General features: G+C 38.6%; 1 protein-coding gene across 1 annotated transcript; it reads left to right on the forward strand.

Moving 5' to 3' along the window:
- Positions 1-18,451: 18,451 nt before the first annotated feature.
- LOC108986885 lies at positions 18,452-20,053 on the forward strand. The gene has a single exon (XM_018959686.2). The coding sequence runs from the start codon at positions 18,452-18,454 to the stop codon at positions 20,051-20,053; it is 1,602 nt and encodes a 533-aa protein (XP_018815231.2).

The raw sequence follows: 20,053 nt of genomic DNA on the forward strand, positions 1-20,053 counted from the left end.
CGATCTTCGCGTTTCGAGACAAATGACCATTTTACCTCTACATGTGGGAAAATGACCATTTTACCTCTAACTTAAGGATTTTGCACCCTAACTCCAAAAATCACCAAAATTTACATACCTTATGTAAATTTTGTCCTAAGCTCAAATATCAATTCAGAAAAATTTAAAACTAAACACAACCATCAAAACTCTATATGGCTGAAACTTACAAGGCTATTTCCTTTACAAGGCTACTACACTCATAACATATTCTTAAGAATAATCATGTTTTGAATCATGAACAAAAGCCATCAAAATCACTAAAACCATACTTGAACTTTTCGGTTTCTCTTCTAAGTTCAAAACAGAATTTTGTTTCTAACTTGTTTTGATCAACCTCTTGATCCATGACTTATAAAGAAGTGATCTTCAAACCAAAACATCACATGGTTCAAAAAGGTGTCCTAAAACAGATCCAAACTTCAAACTCAAGATCACATGGGTAAACATCAACCAAAACATAAATTTAGCCAAGAACATCATCACTTTGGCCTAACCGAATATCTCATTGCATAAAATTTCATATCTTCGAAACTAACATCAAATATCTTCAAAATAACATTCTAACATGTATATAAGAGGCTTAGGATCTTCCAATAAAAATATCAAAGCCATTGGAATAAGATTAAACATAAAAGATTTAAACTTTCTCAAAACAGAAACTGTTTTGCCTCTTCCAGTTTCTAAGTTTCTAGACCTAAGAAAATATTTCACCAAAACTTTTAATCATGCAACAAATCCTCAACCAATAATCATATACACATGTTAACAGTACTCCATAAAAATTTCGGACCAATATCTATTCATTAGCTTGGTCAAAAACTCCAAAATATAACACACTCTCCAGTTTATCGCCTAGAATGACCTTTCTGGGGTCTAAACAACTTTTTACCAATCAAATGATCTCCAAATGGAATAAATAAGATATCCAACTTTAGGAATCGGATTAGAAAGGAGTTTAGAGGCCAACTTTAGGGTTTGGGGAAACCGTTTAGAGTTTCGGTTTCAACCAAACTTTTGGACTTTCAATTGGATTCCCACCAATTAGGGTTTCACTAGGATTAAAACCTTTTTGGTCTGCCACCATTTGGCTGAGCAGATGAAACAAAGTTTTGCTTAAGTGACATGATCTCACACCTTGATTCCTTCAAATCCAACAAATGTTCCTCATGGTGCCAAGTGTCTAATATTATTCACTAAGTGTGGCTAAGATCTTGCCAAGTTTTCAAATAAAACTTCTCTAATCTAATTTGGACATTCCACACTGTGATTTTGAAACACTGCAATTGGTGCGCTTACCGAGGTTACTATTCACTCCGAAAAAGTGAATCATAAACTCAACACTAAAAATTCCTAAATATTCATATTAATCTACAGTGAAAATATTATACCGAAATTCAACCTCGAAGTGCCCCTAAAAATAATTTCACAATTTCCAACAGATGTTTCATCCGGAATTATGAAAATAGGATATTGCGTCATAAAATTCTAAATAATCCACTGAGTCTAATGGTGTAGACCATAATGTATTCTGACACTTCTAACCACCTCAAATAAATCAAACTCATATTTCTAGCAGCATAGTGAGTGATAACACTGACTATGTTGACAGACTAAAACCTATGCGATTGGTCGATTTGTAAAAACTTATGGGGTTTTCACGAGATTCCTAAAGTCAATAGAAATTCCACCAATGAATTTCTTGCGGGCTGTTACAGCCATACTACGATACCAACCTTCTCTTAACCCAGCTAGCATGACTTTTCATCCTACCCGTCCCTCTTGACAGTTCATCCCAACACTTAACGCGACAAGAATTCATTCACAACTACGCCTTATGTCATGTCATATAGCTCGAGACTACTCCCAAGCTACACCGTGACTTTGTCACGTCACCTGACATCATGCTATATTATATCATTTCTATGACAAATCCTAACTCATCATGAGTACGGTCCCTTACGTACTCCTTACACATCGTGACATCTCATCACGTTCCTACTACGCCATTCTTACACTAACTCTTCACCCATCACAAGCATGACTTCTAGTAACAATGTCACTTCGTGACATTCTCCAGTCATGCTTCCACTGCGTACTCTTACACTTGTTCTGCCACTTCACACATACTCCCAGCTATAAGTCAAACACAGTGACACCTGTCACCTCAGACTACAGGCCACGTCTTAACTACTTCAGGACACTGTTCTACAGTTCCTGACACTACTCATCACGCTCTACGCCCATCAACTACACAACCATCCTTATCTCTGCGACACACCACACGGTGTATCGTTGCACCTCATGGAGTACACTCCACGTGTACTCCCTTCACGCACACTACAACCCATCATCACTCTGGCATACGTGTCATATGGTGCATCACTTCCTCACATAGAGTACACTCCACGTGATATGAACTTCACCAACAATTGTGATGAAACCCGATAACAATGATGGCTTGGAACCCCAAGATCGTATTGACAAGATTTGTTGAGCCTTGACCAGTCACCCAACTAGATGAGAACCAAGACTACGAAGGATTGAAAACTCCACACCCAGAAATCAGAATCAAGGTGATAAGTTTGGAGCTTGAACGCCACAAGATTAACTTGATAAGTTCAAGGAGTTCTTTGAAGAACCAAGAGGAACACAAGACCTCACAAAAACAAATAAGTTTCTGAAATTTCCAATCTGCTATTAAAACTCGAAATAACCCCTTTATATACTTGGAACAACCCTCCAAGAATAGGAAAAGTCATAACTACAGCTTTAAAAGCAACACAAATATTAACATAACAAGTCCCACGAAATTTAGGCCTCTTGGACTTCTAGAGGCAGCCAGAAATGACTAAATGACTAAATTCAATGTATTTCACGTACCCAGGCAAGACCAAGTTCATTCAACTATTTAATATTCTTGAAACTTAACAAATTCACGTCCTTTAATGGTCAGACCATTCATCATATTTCTATGTGCTAATTAGCCTCTTCAATTGCCTTGATGACATGGATTAAGTCTTGAATATTGTTTGAGCCCATCTTGGTCTTTTTAGAATCAGCCCAATTCTCTTGGATTAGCCCATTTCCTTGAAACGTTTGGCTCTCTTGTAATTGGGCCACTAGGAAATGACAAAGGGTCTTGTACAAATTCAGCTCCATTCCCACTTGTATGATTAGCATGTCCAACTTCTTGGTTTGCATCATTCTCCCCCTCTTGAGAAGGATTTGTCCTCAAATCATCACCTACATCAAAAGGAGACAAATCAGCAACATTAAAGCTTGCACTGACACCATACTCACCTGGTAAGTCAAGCTTGTAGGCATTATCATTGATGCGTTCTACTACTTGAAATGGCCCGTCACCCCGAGGTAGGAGTTTTGAACGCCGCTTCTCTGGAAAACGGTCCTTCCTTAAGTGCAACCAAACCCAATCTCCTGGTTGAAACACTACCTTCTTACGTCCCTTGTTGGCTTGATGGACATATTGTTTAGTCCTCCTTTCAATGTTCAGCCGTGCCTTTTCATGAATCATCTTTACAAATTCTGCCTTCTTTTTGCCATCTAAGTTCACACGTTCACTCAAAGGTAAAGAAGTTAAATCCAAAGGTGACAATGGGTTAAAGCCATAAACAATTTCAAATGGTGAAAACTTAGTTGCAGAATGTATACTTCTATTGTAAGCAAATTCAACATGTGGCAAACAATCTTCCCATGCTTTCAAGTTCTTTTTAATGATAGCACGCAACAAAGACGACAAAGTTCTATTTACTACTTCAGTTTGGCCATCCGTTTGTGGATGACAAGTAGTAGAAAACAACAACTTAGTTCCCAGCTTTCCCCACAAAGTCTTCCAAAAGTAACTCAAAAACTTTGCATCCCTATCAGAAACAATGGTCTTAGGCATACCATGTAACCTAACAATTTCTTTGAAGAACAAATCAGCTATATGTGATGCATCATCAGTTTTATGGCATGCAATGAAGTGTGCCATCTTGGAAAATCTATCTACCACCACAAAAACTGAATCTCTCCCCCTCTTAGTCCTAGGTAAACCTAAAACAAAATCCATAGAAATATCAGTCCAAGGTTCACTAGGTATTGGCAAAGGGGTGTACAAACCATGGGGTTTCAACTTAGACTTAGCCTGTTTACACGTGATACACTTCTCACAAATTCTTTCCACATCACGTTTCATATGAGGCCAAAAAAAATGTTCATGCAAAATTCCTAAAGTCTTAGCTACACCAAAATGACCCATCAAACCACCACCATGAGCTTCTCTCACAAGCAATTCGCGCAAAGAACATATTGGCAAACACAGTTTATTTTCCCGAAACAAAAATCCATCATACCTATAAAACTTACCAAACGCCATTTTTTCACATGCATTGAACACATCACCAAAATCAGAATCTTGAGCATACAATTCCTTAATGTATTCAAAGCCAAGCATTTTTGTATCTAAAATGGAAAGTAAGGCATACCTTCGGGACAATGCATCAGCCACCACATTTTCCTTACCTTGCTTATATCTGATCACATACGGAAATGTTTCAATGAATTCCACCCACTTGGCATGGCGTTTGTTCAACCTTTGCTGTCCTTTCAAATGCTTCAAAGACTCATGATCTGTGTGAATCACAAACTCCTTTGGCCATAGATAGTGTTGCCAATTTTCCAAAGCCCTCACCAAGGCATACATCTCCTTATCATAAGTAGGGTAATTTAGGGCTGCCCCACTCAACTTTTCACTGAAATAAGCAATTGGACGGCCTTCTTGCATCAAAACAGCTCCAATTCCTATGCCTGAAGCATCACACTCAATTTCAAAAGTTTTAGCAAAGTTAGGTAAAACAAGCAAAGGTGCATTAGTTAACTTTTCTTTGATCAGACTAAATGCCTTTTCTTGTTCTTTTCCCCACTTAAACGGCACATTTTTCTTGATGACTTCAGTAAGAGGGGCGGCTAAGCTACTAAAATCACGCACAAACCGTCTATAGAAGCTAGCTAAGCCGTGGAAACTCCTCACTTGGCTGACTGTTGTAGGCGTTGACCACTCTTGGATTGCCTTCACCTTTTCCTCATCCACCTCAATTCCTCTCTTACTAACAACAAAACCAAGAAACACAAGCTTATCCGTGCAAAAGGTGCACTTTTTGAGGTTAGCAAACAACCTTTCTTTCCTTAGAATTTCCAAAACAGATTTCAAATGCATTACATGTTCTTCCAAATTTTTGCTATAGATCAAGATATCATCAAAATACACAACTACAAATCTGCCAATAAATGCTCGCAAAACATGGTTCATCAAGCATAAATGTGCTCGGAGCATTAGTTAAACCGAAAGGCATCACTAACCACTCATACAAACCATATTTAGTCTTAAAAGCAGTTTTCCATTCATCACCTTCTTTCATCCTAATCTGATGATATCCACTCTTAAGATCAATTTTTGTAAAGACACAAGAACCATACAATTCATCCAACATATCATCTAGTCTAGGAATGGGATGACGATACTTTACCGTTATGTTGTTGATGGCTCGGCAGTCAACACACATCCTCCATGTTCCATCCTTCTTGGGAACTAACAGCACCGGAACCGCACAAGGACTCATACTTTCACGCACAAACCCCTTCTCCAATAATTCACTTACTTGCCTCTGAAGTTCCTTGGTCTCCTCGGGATTACTCCTATAAGCAGGTCGGTTTGGAATTGATGCACCAGGTATGAAATCAATTTGATGTTCAATCCCTCGGATTGGAGGTAAACCATATGGTACCTCTTCAGGAAGGACATCTTCAAACTCCTGCAAAAGAGAAACAATATTGCTCGGCAAAGCACCGACGAGATCATTAGTACATAAAAGAGCCTCCTTGTACATGAGTACAATAAGGGGCTGGTGTGAAAATAATGCTCTCTTGATCTCACTTTTTTTTGCAATGTAATTGAATTTTTCCTCTCTTGCTCTCACTATAGCCGAAATCCTCTCTCTTTCTTTTTCACTCTGATCAATGTTTTTCTCTCCTTTTTTTTTTAAGTCTTTTTTTTCAGTTTCGGCCTTCCTTTCCTTTTCCTTTTTTTTTTTCATTCGAACTTTGTAACTTTAATTGGTCCTCCCTGACCTGTTTTGGAGTTAATGGCACAAGAGTAATAGGTTGCCTATTAAGAGTGAAGGAATACTTATTTGTGAATCCATCATGCGTAACCCTCAGATCATACTGCCATGGTCTTCCCAACAGTAAATGGCATGCGTGCATAGGAACCACATCACAAAGCACCTCATCCTCATATTTTCCAATGGATAATGCCACCAACACTTGTCTTGTCACCTTTATTTCCCCACATTCATTCAACCACTGAAGCCGGTAAGGTTGAGGATGTTTCAAGGTAGTTAAAGCCAATTTCTCCACCAAATAAGTGCTGGCTACATTTGTGCAACTCCCACCATCGATAATGACACTGCAAACTTTGTTATTTACAAAGCACCGAGTATGAAACAAGTTCTCCCTTTGGTTACTTTCTTCCTCCTTAACCTGCACATTGAGAACTCGCCTTGCAACCAATAAATCTCCAACCACAGCATTTTGCTCATCGTCAGCATCCTCCATAGATGGCATATCATCATTATCTACTTCTTCCTCATTTTCTGACTCAAGCTCTCCTTGGGCATTTATCACCATCACCCTCTTGTTTACACACTGGCTGGCTATATGTCCGCGCCCCTGACATTTAAAACATTTAATATCACGTGTCTTAGAACTTGAAGTCTCGATTGTACCTGAAGTAGTGGCGGTCTTTAAGTTGGCATTCTTAGAGGATTCAAATTTTGGCTTATTTTGTTGCTGCTCGTCCCTTTTTGGAGTTGTCTTCCACGAGCTGGTTGTAGCCATAGGCAGTCCCCTCCTAGCCAATCCCTTTCGTTTGAATTGTTCCTCCACCTTTTGATGGGAACCATGATGGGCCTAGTCTTAAAGATCACGGAGACAATGCAAGGATTGATGCAATCCACTTGGGACGAGTTTAGCAAGAGCTCAACATTCAAGATGAGGCTTGAAGGATGAAGATCCAATTTTGATTCATTTGATCAGCTATGGAAGATGGCAACAGCAAGACTTAAAGGCTTTGGGCTCTTGAAGGGTTTCAACTTATTTAATTCATTTAAAGTACTTATTTTATTTGTTTAGAATAATTGAGTTTATTAGGGGAAGCACTTAAGGGAGCTTATGCAAGGGCATGTTGGGAAAGTTATTATTTTATTGAACTAGGGTTAGGGTTACTGTAGCCGAGTTACTGTAGCTCGGCACTGTAGCCGAGGCACTGTTCATCCAGGGGTACTTTTGGAAGATGGGGGTTTATTTTGGCTAGGGTTTCATTAGGTTTTCCTTTAAATACTCTATGTAGCCTCATTTTAATCAAATTATGAAGTTTATGAAATTTGATGAATTTATTCATTGTGAGTTGAGTTTTACTCCTCTTGTTCTTAATTAAACTTTTGAACTTATCAAAGGTAAATCACAACCTTTGTGGCGTTCCTCCTTTGTAATCTGGGTTCTTGAGACGGGTTCTTCAACGGGTCTAGATTTTAATATAATCTAGGTTCTTGAAACGAGTTCTCATCCGGTCTAGATTCTCCATCCATAGACTTGATTTTGGCTTTCTTGGGAAGTTTTCAAATTGACTGTGGGTTCAAGGGATTCCTTTCCCGCGGGTTCATATCATTTGGTATTCAGAGCAAGATTTACAATCAGGTCTGATTCTATCTTTTATTTCTAGCATATTTAATTCTAGGACTTCATTGTTCTAGGATTGATTACAAAAAAAAAAAAAAAAAAAGTAGGCTGCCAAAATTCTTAGGGTTTTGGGTTTGGCTGAAATTTGCATCACCTAGGGTTTCAAAATTCTAGGGTTTCCTGCATCTCTAAGTTTGTCAATTGCTTGGAGTGTCGTTCCATTGATTCTCTTCTACTTCATTGTCCATGCTTGTGTGTTTGAATTCAATTGGTTGGTTTTCACAATTGAATATTGCTGTTTGTGGATGAATTAGAGAAAAGAAAAGAAAGGAAAAGAAAAGAAAAAGAAAGGAAAAGAAAAGAAAAGAAAAGAAAATTCCAAAAAAAAAAAAAGAAGTTGAAGAGAAGAGAAGGTAGCATATTCAAAGTTGCTACATAGTTACAACAATGAGAAAGAAAGAAATTTGTTGATTGAACCTTATCATCAAAGGGGCTGCTGCATACATCACTCAAGTTGGTATCTTGTCTTATTGCTACTCTTTCATTCGTATAACTTCATTGATTCTCGTGTCATTTTTATTCGTTCATGTTTCTCTTGTTCTTGTTTCCTGAATCTAATTACTAGTTGGGATAAAACAAGGTTGCCTTGTCTTGATTGAGTTCATTTAGTTCTGAAAGAACTTGAGTGGAAAAACTATTGAGGTAAAAGGCAAGAGAGTGTGAGACTATTATCGGGAAAAAGCCATTAAGAGTGAAACACGAGTAGAGTGTCATTATTCGAGTTGAAACACGTAAGGGAGTGTGTGAGGTTTTCTTTTTTACCACTAACATTCTTCTTTGCAGCACCTTGTAATGTCTCATCGGAGTAGCTCATCACCAAGGGGGCGAGTAGATAACTCATCCTTTGTGTTGCATACCATGCAACATGAGTTTGAGCGGTTGAACTTGGTGTTAGGTGAAGTGAGGAATAGCATGGATAATCAAGAAGCAATGGTTAGAAATCTGCAAGCAGAGAAAGATAGGAGGCGACATGAGCCTAATATTAAGAATGGGTATGAGAATGGAGAGTATGAGGAAGTGCTAACATCTGAAGTTGGATTGGGTAGACATAGAAGAGTTAGGCATGGAAGAGGCCTTAGGGCAAACTCAGGGGGTCGAGATAGAGTAGATAAGAACCTTGGAAGCATCAAAATGAAAATACCATCATTCCAAGGTAGAACTGACCCTGAAGTTTATTTAGAGTGGGAGAAAAGAATAGAGTTGGTGTTTGATTGTCATAATTACTCTGAGCAGAAAAAGATGAAGTTGGCTGTAATTGAGTTCACTGATTATGCGATTATTTGGTGGGATCAATTAGTATCCAATAGGAGGAGGAATTTTGAGAGGCCTGTAGAAACATGGAGAGAGTTGAAAGCTATCATGAGGCGGAGATTTGTACCTAGCCACTACTATAGAGACCTCTACAAAAAATTACAAAATCTTATACAGGGGTCTAGGAGTGTAGAGGACTACCATAAGGAGATGGAGGTGGCTATGATTAGGGCTAATGTAGTGGAGGATCGGGAGGCCATAATGAAAAGATTTTTGAGGGGGTTGAATAGGGAGATAGCCAATGTAGTTGAGTTGCAACATTATGAGGAGGTAGAGGACATAGTGCACATGGCTATGAAGGTGGAGAGACGGCTAAAAGGAAAGGGTACATCAAGGTATACTTCGGTTTCTAGTACTTCTTGGAAACCAAAGTGGGACAAAAATGATCAAGTTGTAGCAAAGGAGAAGACCGAACCACCAAAGGGAAAAGATTTGGGTGAGGCTGAAACCTCAAGAAAAAGTGAGAATGAGCTTAATAGTAAGAGTGAAGGTGACAGTGAAAGTGAGATTGTGCTGAAAAGCAAGAGTGAAGATGAGAGTGAAAGTGAAAGTGAAAGTGAAAGTGAGATTGAGCTGAAAAGCAAGAGTGAATGTGAGATTGAGAAGAAAAGAAATAGTGAAACCGAAATGGAGAAAGAGAGAAAAATGAGAGAGAAAAAAGAGAGAGAAAAAAGAAGAGGGTGAGACTAAGACCTCAAGCAAAAGAGAGAATGAGTTGAAAAATAATTATGAGGTCGAGACTACAAAAAAAGATGAAGAAAAAGAGAGTGACAGAAAAAAAGAGAGTGAAAATAAAAAAGAGTGTGAAAGGGAAAAAGAGAGTGAAAAAGAAAAAGAGACTGGAAAGAAAAGAGAGTGTGAAGAAAGTGAGAGAAAAACAAAGAGAAAAGCGAGTTTTTATGCTAAGGCGAGTCTTAATCCTAACGTACTTGACGTATGTTTGCCTAGTATTGTTGTCTCTTTGTTGCAGGGATATGAGGTCGTGTTTCCAAGTGGTGTATTTAGTGGATTGCCACCTAATAGGGAGATAGAGCACTACATTGATTTTGTGCCAAGTGCGACAATTCCTAACCGACCTTTCTTGGAAAAACATGAGTCATTGACACATTTAAAGGGACAAGGTAAGTTGTTGACTAGAATGCATGCTAAGCGGGAGGATTGTGTTCAGACTTTTCCTCATGTATTCAAATACACACAAGGTATGAAAAATTTTGTGGTTGATACTTTAGCAAGAAGGTATGTCCTTGTCTTCATTTTAGATGCAAAATTGTTGAGATTTGAATATGATAAGGGATTGCATGCTAATGATGATGACTTTGCTAGTGTGTATGGGACATGTGAGAAAGCATCTTTTGGTAAGTTCTATAAGCTAGATTGGTACTTGTTTAGAAATATTAGATTTTGTGTACCTACTAGTTTTATGCATAAGTTGTTTGTGTGTGATAGACATGCTGGTTTGTTGGGTAACCTTGGTGTAAGGAAGACTTTTGTTGTGTTGCATGAACATTTGTGGGAATATCATTTGCCTTTCAATGACGTGTTGCATGAACATTTGTGGGAATATCATTTGCCTTTCAATGGCGTGTTGCATGAACGTTTGTGGAAGTATCAATTGTCATTCATCGATGTGTTACATGAATGTTTGTGGGAGTATCATTTGCCTTTCATTGACGTGTTATATGAACGTTTGTGGAAGTATCATTTGTCATTCATTAACATGTTGCATGAACGTTTGTCGGAGTATCATTTGCCATACATTGACTTGTTGCATGAACGTTTACAGGAGTATCATTTGCGTTTCAATGAGTTTGCATATATGGACTCTGTTTTGGGGCTGCCAAGGAAAGAAATAAGTAGAGATTCTATTTATATGGTTGTGGATAGATTTATAGAGTTTGCATATAATAGGACCATGCATACTACCACTTTATATTTTCCTTTCGCAATTGTTTATAGCCTTAATCCATTTACTCCTTTTGATTTAATACCTTTACCTGTTGACGACATGAGTAGCTTGGATGAATCTTTTCAAATTCTTGAACAAATTAATGATATTGCATATGAAATTAATGATAATATTACTAACGTTTTTCCCTTTGATCCAGGTGAAAATTCAAGGTTGAATCCTTTTGAGGAGAGGGGGATTGATGGGAACCAAGGTGGAGATTCGAGGTCGAATCCTTTTGAGGAGAGGGGGAATGATGGGAACCATGATGGGCCTAGTCTTAAAGATCACGGAGACAATGCAAGGATTGATGCAATCCACTTGGGACGAGTTTAGCAAGAGCTCAACATTCAAGATGAGGCTTGAAGGATGAAGATCCAATTTTGATTCATTTGATCAGCTATGGAAGATGGCAACAACAAGACTTAAAGGCTTTGGGCTCTTGAAGGGTTTCAACTTATTTAATTCATTTAAAGTACTTATTTTATTTGTTTAGAATAATTGAGTTTATTATGGGAAGCACTTAAGGGAGCTTATGCAAGGGCATGTTGGGAAAGTTATTATTTTATTGAACTAGGGTTAGGGTTACTGTAGCCGAGTTACTGTAGCTCGGCACTGTAGCCGCGGCACTGTTCATCCAGGGGTACTTTTGGAAGATGGGGGTTTATTTTGGCTAGGGTTTCATTAGGTTTTCCTTTAAATACTCTATGTAGCCTCATTTTAATCAGATTATGAAGTTTATGAAATTTGATGAATTTATTCATTGTGAGTTGAGTTTTACTCCTCTTGTTCTTAATTGAACTTTTGAACTTATCAAAGGTAAATCACAACCTTTGTGGCGTTCCTCCTTTGTAATCTGGGTTCTTGAGACGGGTTCTTCAACGGGTCTAGATTTTAATATAATCTAGGTTCTTGAAACGAGTTCTCATCGGGTCTAGATTCTCCATCCATAGACTTGATTTTGGCTTTCTTGGGAAGTTTTCAAATTGACTGTGGGTTCAAGGGATTCCTTTCCCGCGGGTTCATATCACCTTTATGGCTTGATGCACCATATCTGTCAACTCAACATAGTGCTGCATCTCGACTATATCCGCAATCTCACGATTTAAACCGTGCAAAAACCTAGCCATGGTGGCTTCCCGGTCCTCTTCTACATTTGCCCGGATCATAGCTATCTCCATCTCCTTGTAATACTCATCCACACTTTTAGATCCTTGAATTAACCTCTGTAATTTTTGATACAATCCCCTACAATAGTGGCTGGGTACAAAACGCTTCCTCATAAGCATTTTCATTTCCTCCCAAGTGTCCACGGGTGGCTCTCTATTCCTCCTCCTATTAATCAGTAATTGATCCCACCACACAATGGCATAATCGGTAAATTCAATTGCAGCCAACTTAACCTTCTTTATCTCTGAGTAGTTGTGACAATCAAAAACCATCTCCATTTTAGTTTCCCTCTCCAAATAAACTTCAGGATCATTTTTACCTTGAAAAGATGGGATTTTAATCTTTATATTTCCTAAATCGTTATCCCTCCTAGGCCTACCCATCCTAGCTTCTCTATTTCTATACCCACGCTCAATCCTGCCTCGGTTCAAATATTGCTCATCAAACTCCTCCGACTCCGCCTCTCCATCAACATTCCGCCACGGACCACGCCCACCATGCTGCCTATTGTGGATGTCATGTTGCTGGCCCCTAGGAGTTTCCGCTTCTACCCTGTCCAACCTTTCGTGAATAGGTTCTAATTCAGCCCTCAACATACGCCTCATCTCCCCTAACATCGCTTGCATTTGGAGGTTTGGAACTGGAGGTTGTTGAAATTCTTCGGTTGTGTCTTCTTCTTGATTATTAGACATGTTTTAAAATCTGCAAACAAAGTTAGAATCCTCACAAGCACTCCCTCACGTGTTTCACTCAAGAATTGATACACTTGCACTCGTGTTTTCACTCTAAACGGCTTTTACCCTCATATGGTCTCGCACACTCTTGCCTTTTTCCACTCTTCTGTGTCTTCTTTAGTTCTTAATCGAACTTCAAGAAACTCATTCAAAATAATCCAGCAGCAATTCAGAAAATAAACAACCAAAACTCATCAAAAGTTCAAGTACTTGAATAAGGTGAGATACAAGATTGAAAGGAAGAAGTTTTCTTACTGGAATCGTGTACCCTTTTTTTTTTTTTTTTTAAACACAGCAGGAACAGGAAATAGAACGAAGATAAAAGATAGACAAACTTATCTTAGAACCAAAGCTCTTGATACCAAAATGATATGAACTCCACCAACAATTGTGATGAAACCCGATAACAATGATGGCTTGGAACCCCAAGATCGTATTGACAAGATTTGTTGAGCCTTGACCAGTCACCCAACTAGATGAGAACCAAGACTACGAAGGATTGAAAACGCCACACCCAGAAATCAGAATCAAGGTGATAAGTTTGGAGCTTGAACGCCACAAGATTAACTTGATAAGTTCAAGGAGTTCTTTGAAGAACCAAGAGGAACACAAGACCTCACAAAAACAAATAAGTTTCTGAAATTTCCAATCTGCTATTAAAACTCGAAATAACCCCTTTATATACTTGGAACAACCCTCCAAGAATAGGAAAAGTCATAACTACAGCTTTAAAAGCAACACAAATATTAACATAACAAGTCCCACGAAATTTAGGCCTCTTGGACTTCTAGAGGCAGCCAGAAATGACTAAATGACTAAATTCAATGTATTTCACGTACCCAGGCAAGACCAAGTTCATTCACCTATTTAATATTCTTGAAACTTAACAAATTCACGTCCTTTAATGGTCAGACCATTCATCATATTTCTATGTGCTAATTAGCCTCTTCAATTGCCTTGATGACATGGATTAAGTCTTGAATATTATTTGAGCCCATCTTGGTCTTTTTAGAATCAGCCCAATTCTCTTGGATTAGCCCATTTAGTGCTTCCTTGAAACGTTTGGCTCTAAGTCTTGTAATTGGGCCACTAGGAAATGACAAAGGGTCTTGTACAAATTCAGCTCCATTCCCACTTGTATGATTAGCATGTCCAACTCCTTGGTTTGCATCATTTTTGATAACATGTTCTGACGCTGCATTTTGAAAACATTATTCTGATTCTGCATTCTGAAAGAAAATATTTTTGTTCTGCATTCTGAACTATGTAAATGCTCACGTTTACATACTAGTATATGTCCTCTGCTTACTGAGTTGTTGATAACTCACCCCTTGTCTCCAATTATTTTTCAGATAATTTTGATGGTTCAACTGGAGAACAAGAGTATAAAGTTTAGCAATGTGTGATGATCGTAGTGAAATAAGTATCTGAGGGTACAAATGTTTATTTGAGAGTCGTAGTTAGTAAACTGATTTATTTTTTGGGTATTTGATTTGATGAGTTGAGGATGTTTTCGAGTTTTTGGAGAATTTCTAATTTATGTTATTGGGAATTTCTTTATTGTTGCCATGGAGGAACTTAGATTTTTGGATTGATTAAATGGATTAATATTTTATGGGATTTTCTGGATTTTATAGTTGTGTTATTTAAGTCAATTTTAAGTATTAAAAGCTAACTCTCAGGACCTTCAGGATCGAGCCGTTACAACTGATGCCGGAGTGATCACTGGTAATATTTCCAACCCTACTCTAATTGGTAGCCTGTAATTGTTGAGAATCTCTGAGTAACCTTAGAGGTAAGGTTAAATTGATGCGACAAATAGCTTGTGCTCTGTTTGAATCTGGAGCATCGCAATCTTTTGTGTCTTATGATTGTGTCCAAAGATGTCAGTGGAATATGGAACCTAAGTCCAGAAAGGTCCTAATAGCTATTCCAGACTAGAAGATAGTCTAGATGCACTCATATAGTTAAGGACTGTCCATTGGAAGTCGCGGGTTTAACCTTAACTGTTGACCTAATCATTTTCCATCTGATGGAATTCGATTTAATTTTAGGAATGGATTGGCTATCAAGGCACTACACTAAGATAGATTGCTGAAGGAGGAAGTTAATTTTTGATTTAGCATCGAAGGACATAATTTGTCACATGGGAGAAGTAATTAGGTTAATTCTGTCAGTGGTAACATCAGGACAAGTTAAGAAGAGCATGATGAAAAGAGCTACCGCCTTATCTCATAGTTACGACTAGTCCGACAGAGGAGCCTAAAGGAGCAAAGGGGATTCCGGTGATAGAAGATTTTCCTAAAGTTTTTGTTGATAATTTGCCTGGATTACCCCCGGATCGAGAGACAAAGTTCGTAATTGAGCTAGAGCCAGCAACGGCTCTAGTACACAAGGCACCTTACCGAATAGCCCTTACAAAATTAAAAGAGTTGAAGGTACAAATTGAGTAACTCATTGAGAAGGGTTTTATTCGCCCTAGTTCATCTCCTTGGGGAGCATCAGTCCTATTTGTAAAAAAGAAGGATGAAACCTTGAGGATGTGCATCGATTATCGGGATTTGAACAAAGTAACTATCAAGAATAAATATCCTTTGCCACGAATTAATGATTTATTGGACCAAATGTAGGGAGCGTCAGTGTTTTCTAAGATAGATCTCTGATCAAGATATCATCAACTCAAGATCAAAGACCAGGATATACCTAAGATTGTCTTTCGAACTCGTTATGGACATTTCAAGCTCTTAGTAATGCATGTTGGATTGACAAATGCCCCAGTAGCATTCATGGAGTTGATGAATCGAATCTTTAGGCAATACTTGGATAGTTTTGTAATAGCATTCATAGATGATATACTGATATATTTTCGCAGTGATGAGGAGCATAGAGAACATTTAAAGATACTGTTGGAGACTTTGAAAGAGCATCGACTTTATGCCAAACTTAGTAAGTATGAATTTTGGCTTCGAGAGGTGAAATTTTTGGGACAAGTCATTTCTAGTAAAGGAGTGGTTGTAGACCCAAGATAGAGGTTGTAACAGAATGGCAGAGACTGACCAATGTCCATGAGATACGTAGTTTCCTTGGTTTGGAAAGATACTACCGAAGATTCATTGATGGGTTTTCTAAACTCTCTAATCCATTAACAGCATTAACAAAGAAGAATGCCAAGTATGTTTGGAGTGAGGAGTGTGAAAGGAGTTTCTTGGATTTAAAGAGGAGTTTAACCACAACACTGGTATTGGCTTTACCTGAACCGCATAAGTCTTACATGGTATATAGTGATGCCTATAAGGTGGGATTAGGATGCATATTTATGCAGGAAGAATGAGTCATTGCTTATGCCTCGTGACAACTCAAGGATTATGAGCAAAATTATCCTACTCACAACCTAGAGTTAACTACAGTAATCTTTGCATTAAGGACTTGGAGATATTACTTATATGGAGAAAAATGCAAGGTATACACAAATCATAAAAGTCTCAATTACTTGTTTAGCCAAAAGAACTTGAATATGAGACAGAGAAAATGGGTTGAGATGATTAGTGATTATCAGTGTAAGATAAAGTTTCATCTTGGAAAGGCCAATGTAGTAGTAGATGCCCTTTGTCGCAAGACTCAGGCCGACATGCCATCACTATTGGTAGGAATGAGGAATTTGTTGATCGGGAACCCGCCAAGGGATGTCGTGTTGACAGTAGTGCAAAAGATTGTACAGTTAACTGAGGAGGAGATCATAGAAGGGTAGAGGAAGGATGGTAAGCAGGAGAAGTTTCAACAAAGGATTTCCAGATCTGAAGGACCATAGCATTTTACAATTGGAAAGAGTAGGATGCTAAAGGGGAGGAAAGTAGTTCCTAATGTCCCAGAACTGAAGGAGAAAACCTCAAGGGAAGCACATTGTACCCTTTACACTGCTCATCCTGGCAGGACGAAGATGTATCGGGATCTAAAAAGTCAGTTTTGGTGGGAAGGAATAAAAACGGACATAGCAGAATTCATTGCGAAATGCTTAGTTTGCCAACTAGTGAAGGTTGAACATCAAAGGCTAGCTAGAGAATTGCAATCATTGCCAATCCCAGAGTGGAAATGGGAGGATGTGTCTATGGATTTTCTAATAGGTTTGCCAAGAATCTCTTCAAGGAAGAATTCAATTTGGGTTATAATCGGCAAACTTACGAAGAGCACGCATTTTCTAACCATTGCTAATACAAACTCTATGGATAAGCTTTCTCGGATTTGATGCAAACCAAGGAGTTGGACATGCTAATCATACAAGTGGGAATGGAGCTGAATTTGTACAAGACCCTTTGTCATTTCCTAGTGGCCCAATTACAAGACTTAGAGCCAAACGTTTCAAGGAAGCACTAAATGGGCTAATCCAAGAGAATTGGGCTGATTCTAAAAAGACCAAGATGGGCTCAAATAATATTCAAGACTTAATCCATGTCATCAAGGCAATTGAAGAGGCTAATTAGCACATAGAAATATGATGAATGGTCTGACCATTAAAGGACGTGAATTTGTTAAGTTTCAAGAATATTAAATAGGTGAATGAACTTGGTCTTGCCTGGGTACGTGAAATACATTGAATTTAGTCATTTAGTCATTTCTGGCTGCCTCTAGAAGTCCAAGAGGCCTAAATTTCGTGGGACTTGTTATGTTAATATTTGTGTTGCTTTTAAAGCTGTAGTTATGACTTTTCCTATTCTTGGAGGGTTGTTCCAAGTATATAAAGGGGTTATTTCGAGTTTTAATATCAGATTGGAAATTTCAGAAACTTATTTGTTTTTGTGAGGTCTTGTGTTCCTCTTGGTTCTTCAAAGAACTCCTTGAACTTATCAAGTTAATCTTGTGGCGTTCAAGCTCCAAACTTATCACCTTGATTCTGATTTCTGGGTGTGGCGTTTTCAATCCTTCGTAGTCTTGGTTCTCATCTAGTTGGGTGACTGGTCAAGGCTCAACAAATCTTGTCAATACGATCTTGGGGTTCCAAGCCATCATTGTTATCGGGTTTCATCACAATTGTTGGTGGAGTTCATATCATTTTGGTATCAAGAGCTTTGGTTCTAAGATAAGTTTGTCTATCTTTTATCTTCGTTCTATTTCCTGTTCCTGCTGTGTTTAAAAAAAAAAAAAAAAAGGGTACACGATTCCAGTAAGAAAACTTCTTCCTTTCAATCTTGTATCTCACCTTATTCAAGTACTTGAACTTTTGATGAGTTTTGGTTGTTTATTTTCTGAATTGCTGCTGGATTATTTTGAATGAGTTTCTTGAAGTTCGATTAAGAACTAAAGAAGACACAGAAGAGTGGAAAAAGGCAAGAGTGTGCGAGACCATATGAGGGTAAAAGCCGTTTAGAGTGAAAACACGAGTGCAAGTGTATCAATTCTTGAGTGAAACACGTGAGGGAGTGCTTGTGAGGATTCTAACTTTGTTTGCAGATTTTAAAACATGTCTAATAATCAAGAAGAAGACACAACCGAAGAATTTCGACAACCTCCAGTTCCAAACCTCCAAATGCAAGCGATGTTAGGGGAGATGAGGCGTATGTTGAGGGCTGAATTAGAACCTATTCACGAAAGGTTGGACAGGGTAGAAGCGGAAACTCCTAGGGGCCAGCAACATGACATCCACAATAGGCAGCATGGTGGGCGTGGTCCGTGGCGGAATGTTGATGGAGAGGCGGAGTCGGAGGAGTTTGATGAGCAATATTTGAACCGAGGCAGGATTGAGCGTGGGTATAGAAATAGAGAAGCTAGGATGGGTAGGCCTAGGAGGGATAACGATTTAGGAAATATAAAGATTAAAATCCCATCTTTTCAAGGTAAAAATGATCCTGAAGTTTATTTTGAGTGGGAAACTAAAATGGAGATGGTTTTTGATTGTCACAACTACTCAGAGATAAAGAAGGTTAAGTTGGCTGCAATTGAATTTACCGATTATGCCATTGTGTGGTGGGATCAATTACTGATTAATAGGAGGAGGAATAGAGAGCCACCCGTGGACACTTGGGAGGAAATGAAAATGCTTATGAGGAAGCGTTTTGTACCCAGCCACTATTATAGGGGATTGTATCAAAAATTACAGAGGTTAATTCAAGGATCTAAAAGTGTGGATGAGTATTACAAGGAGATGGAGGTAGCTATGATCCGGGCAAATGTAGAAGAGGACCGGGAAGCCACCATGGCTAGGTTTTTGCACGGTTTAAATCGTGAGATTGCGGATATAGTCGAGATGCAGCACTATGTTGAGTTGACAAATATGGTGCATCAAGCCATAAAGGTGGAGGAACAATTCAAACGAAAGGGATTGGCTAGGAGGGGACTGCCTATGGCTACAACCAGCTCGTGGAAGACAACTCCAAAAAGGGTTGAGCAGCAACAAAATAAGCCAAAATTTGAATCCTCTAAGAATGCCAACTTAAAGACCGCCACTACTTCAGGTACAATCGAGACTTCAAGTTCTAATACACGTGATATTAAATGTTTTAAATGTCAGGGGCGCGGACATATAGCCAGCCAGTGTGTAAACAAGAGGGTGATGGTGATAAATGCCCAAGGAGAGCTTGAGTCAGAAAATGAGGAAGAAGTAGATAATGATGATATGCCATCTATGGAGGATGCTGACGATGAGCAAAATGCTGTGGTTGGAGATTTATTGGTTGCAAGGCGAGTTCTCAATGTGCAGGTTAAGGAGGAAGAAAGTAACCAAAGGGAGAACTTGTTTCATACTCGGTGCTTTGTAAATAACAAAGTTTGCAGTGTCATTATCGATGGTGGGAGTTGCACAAATGTAGCCAGCACTTATTTAGTGGAGAAATTGGCTTTAACTACCTTGAAACATCCTCAACCTTACCGGCTTCAGTGGTTGAATGAATGTGGGGAAATCAAGGTGACAAGACAAGTGTTGGTGGCATTATCCATTGGCAAATATGAGGATGAGGTGCTTTGTGATGTGGTTCCTATGCACGCATGCCATTTACTGTTGGGAAGACCATGGCAGTATGATCTGAGGGTTACGCATGATGGATTCACAAATAAGTATTCAAGATGA

This window comes from Juglans regia, chromosome 8 (assembly GCF_001411555.2).
Source record: "Juglans regia cultivar Chandler chromosome 8, Walnut 2.0, whole genome shotgun sequence".
NCBI classification, from domain to species: domain Eukaryota; kingdom Viridiplantae; phylum Streptophyta; class Magnoliopsida; order Fagales; family Juglandaceae; genus Juglans; species Juglans regia.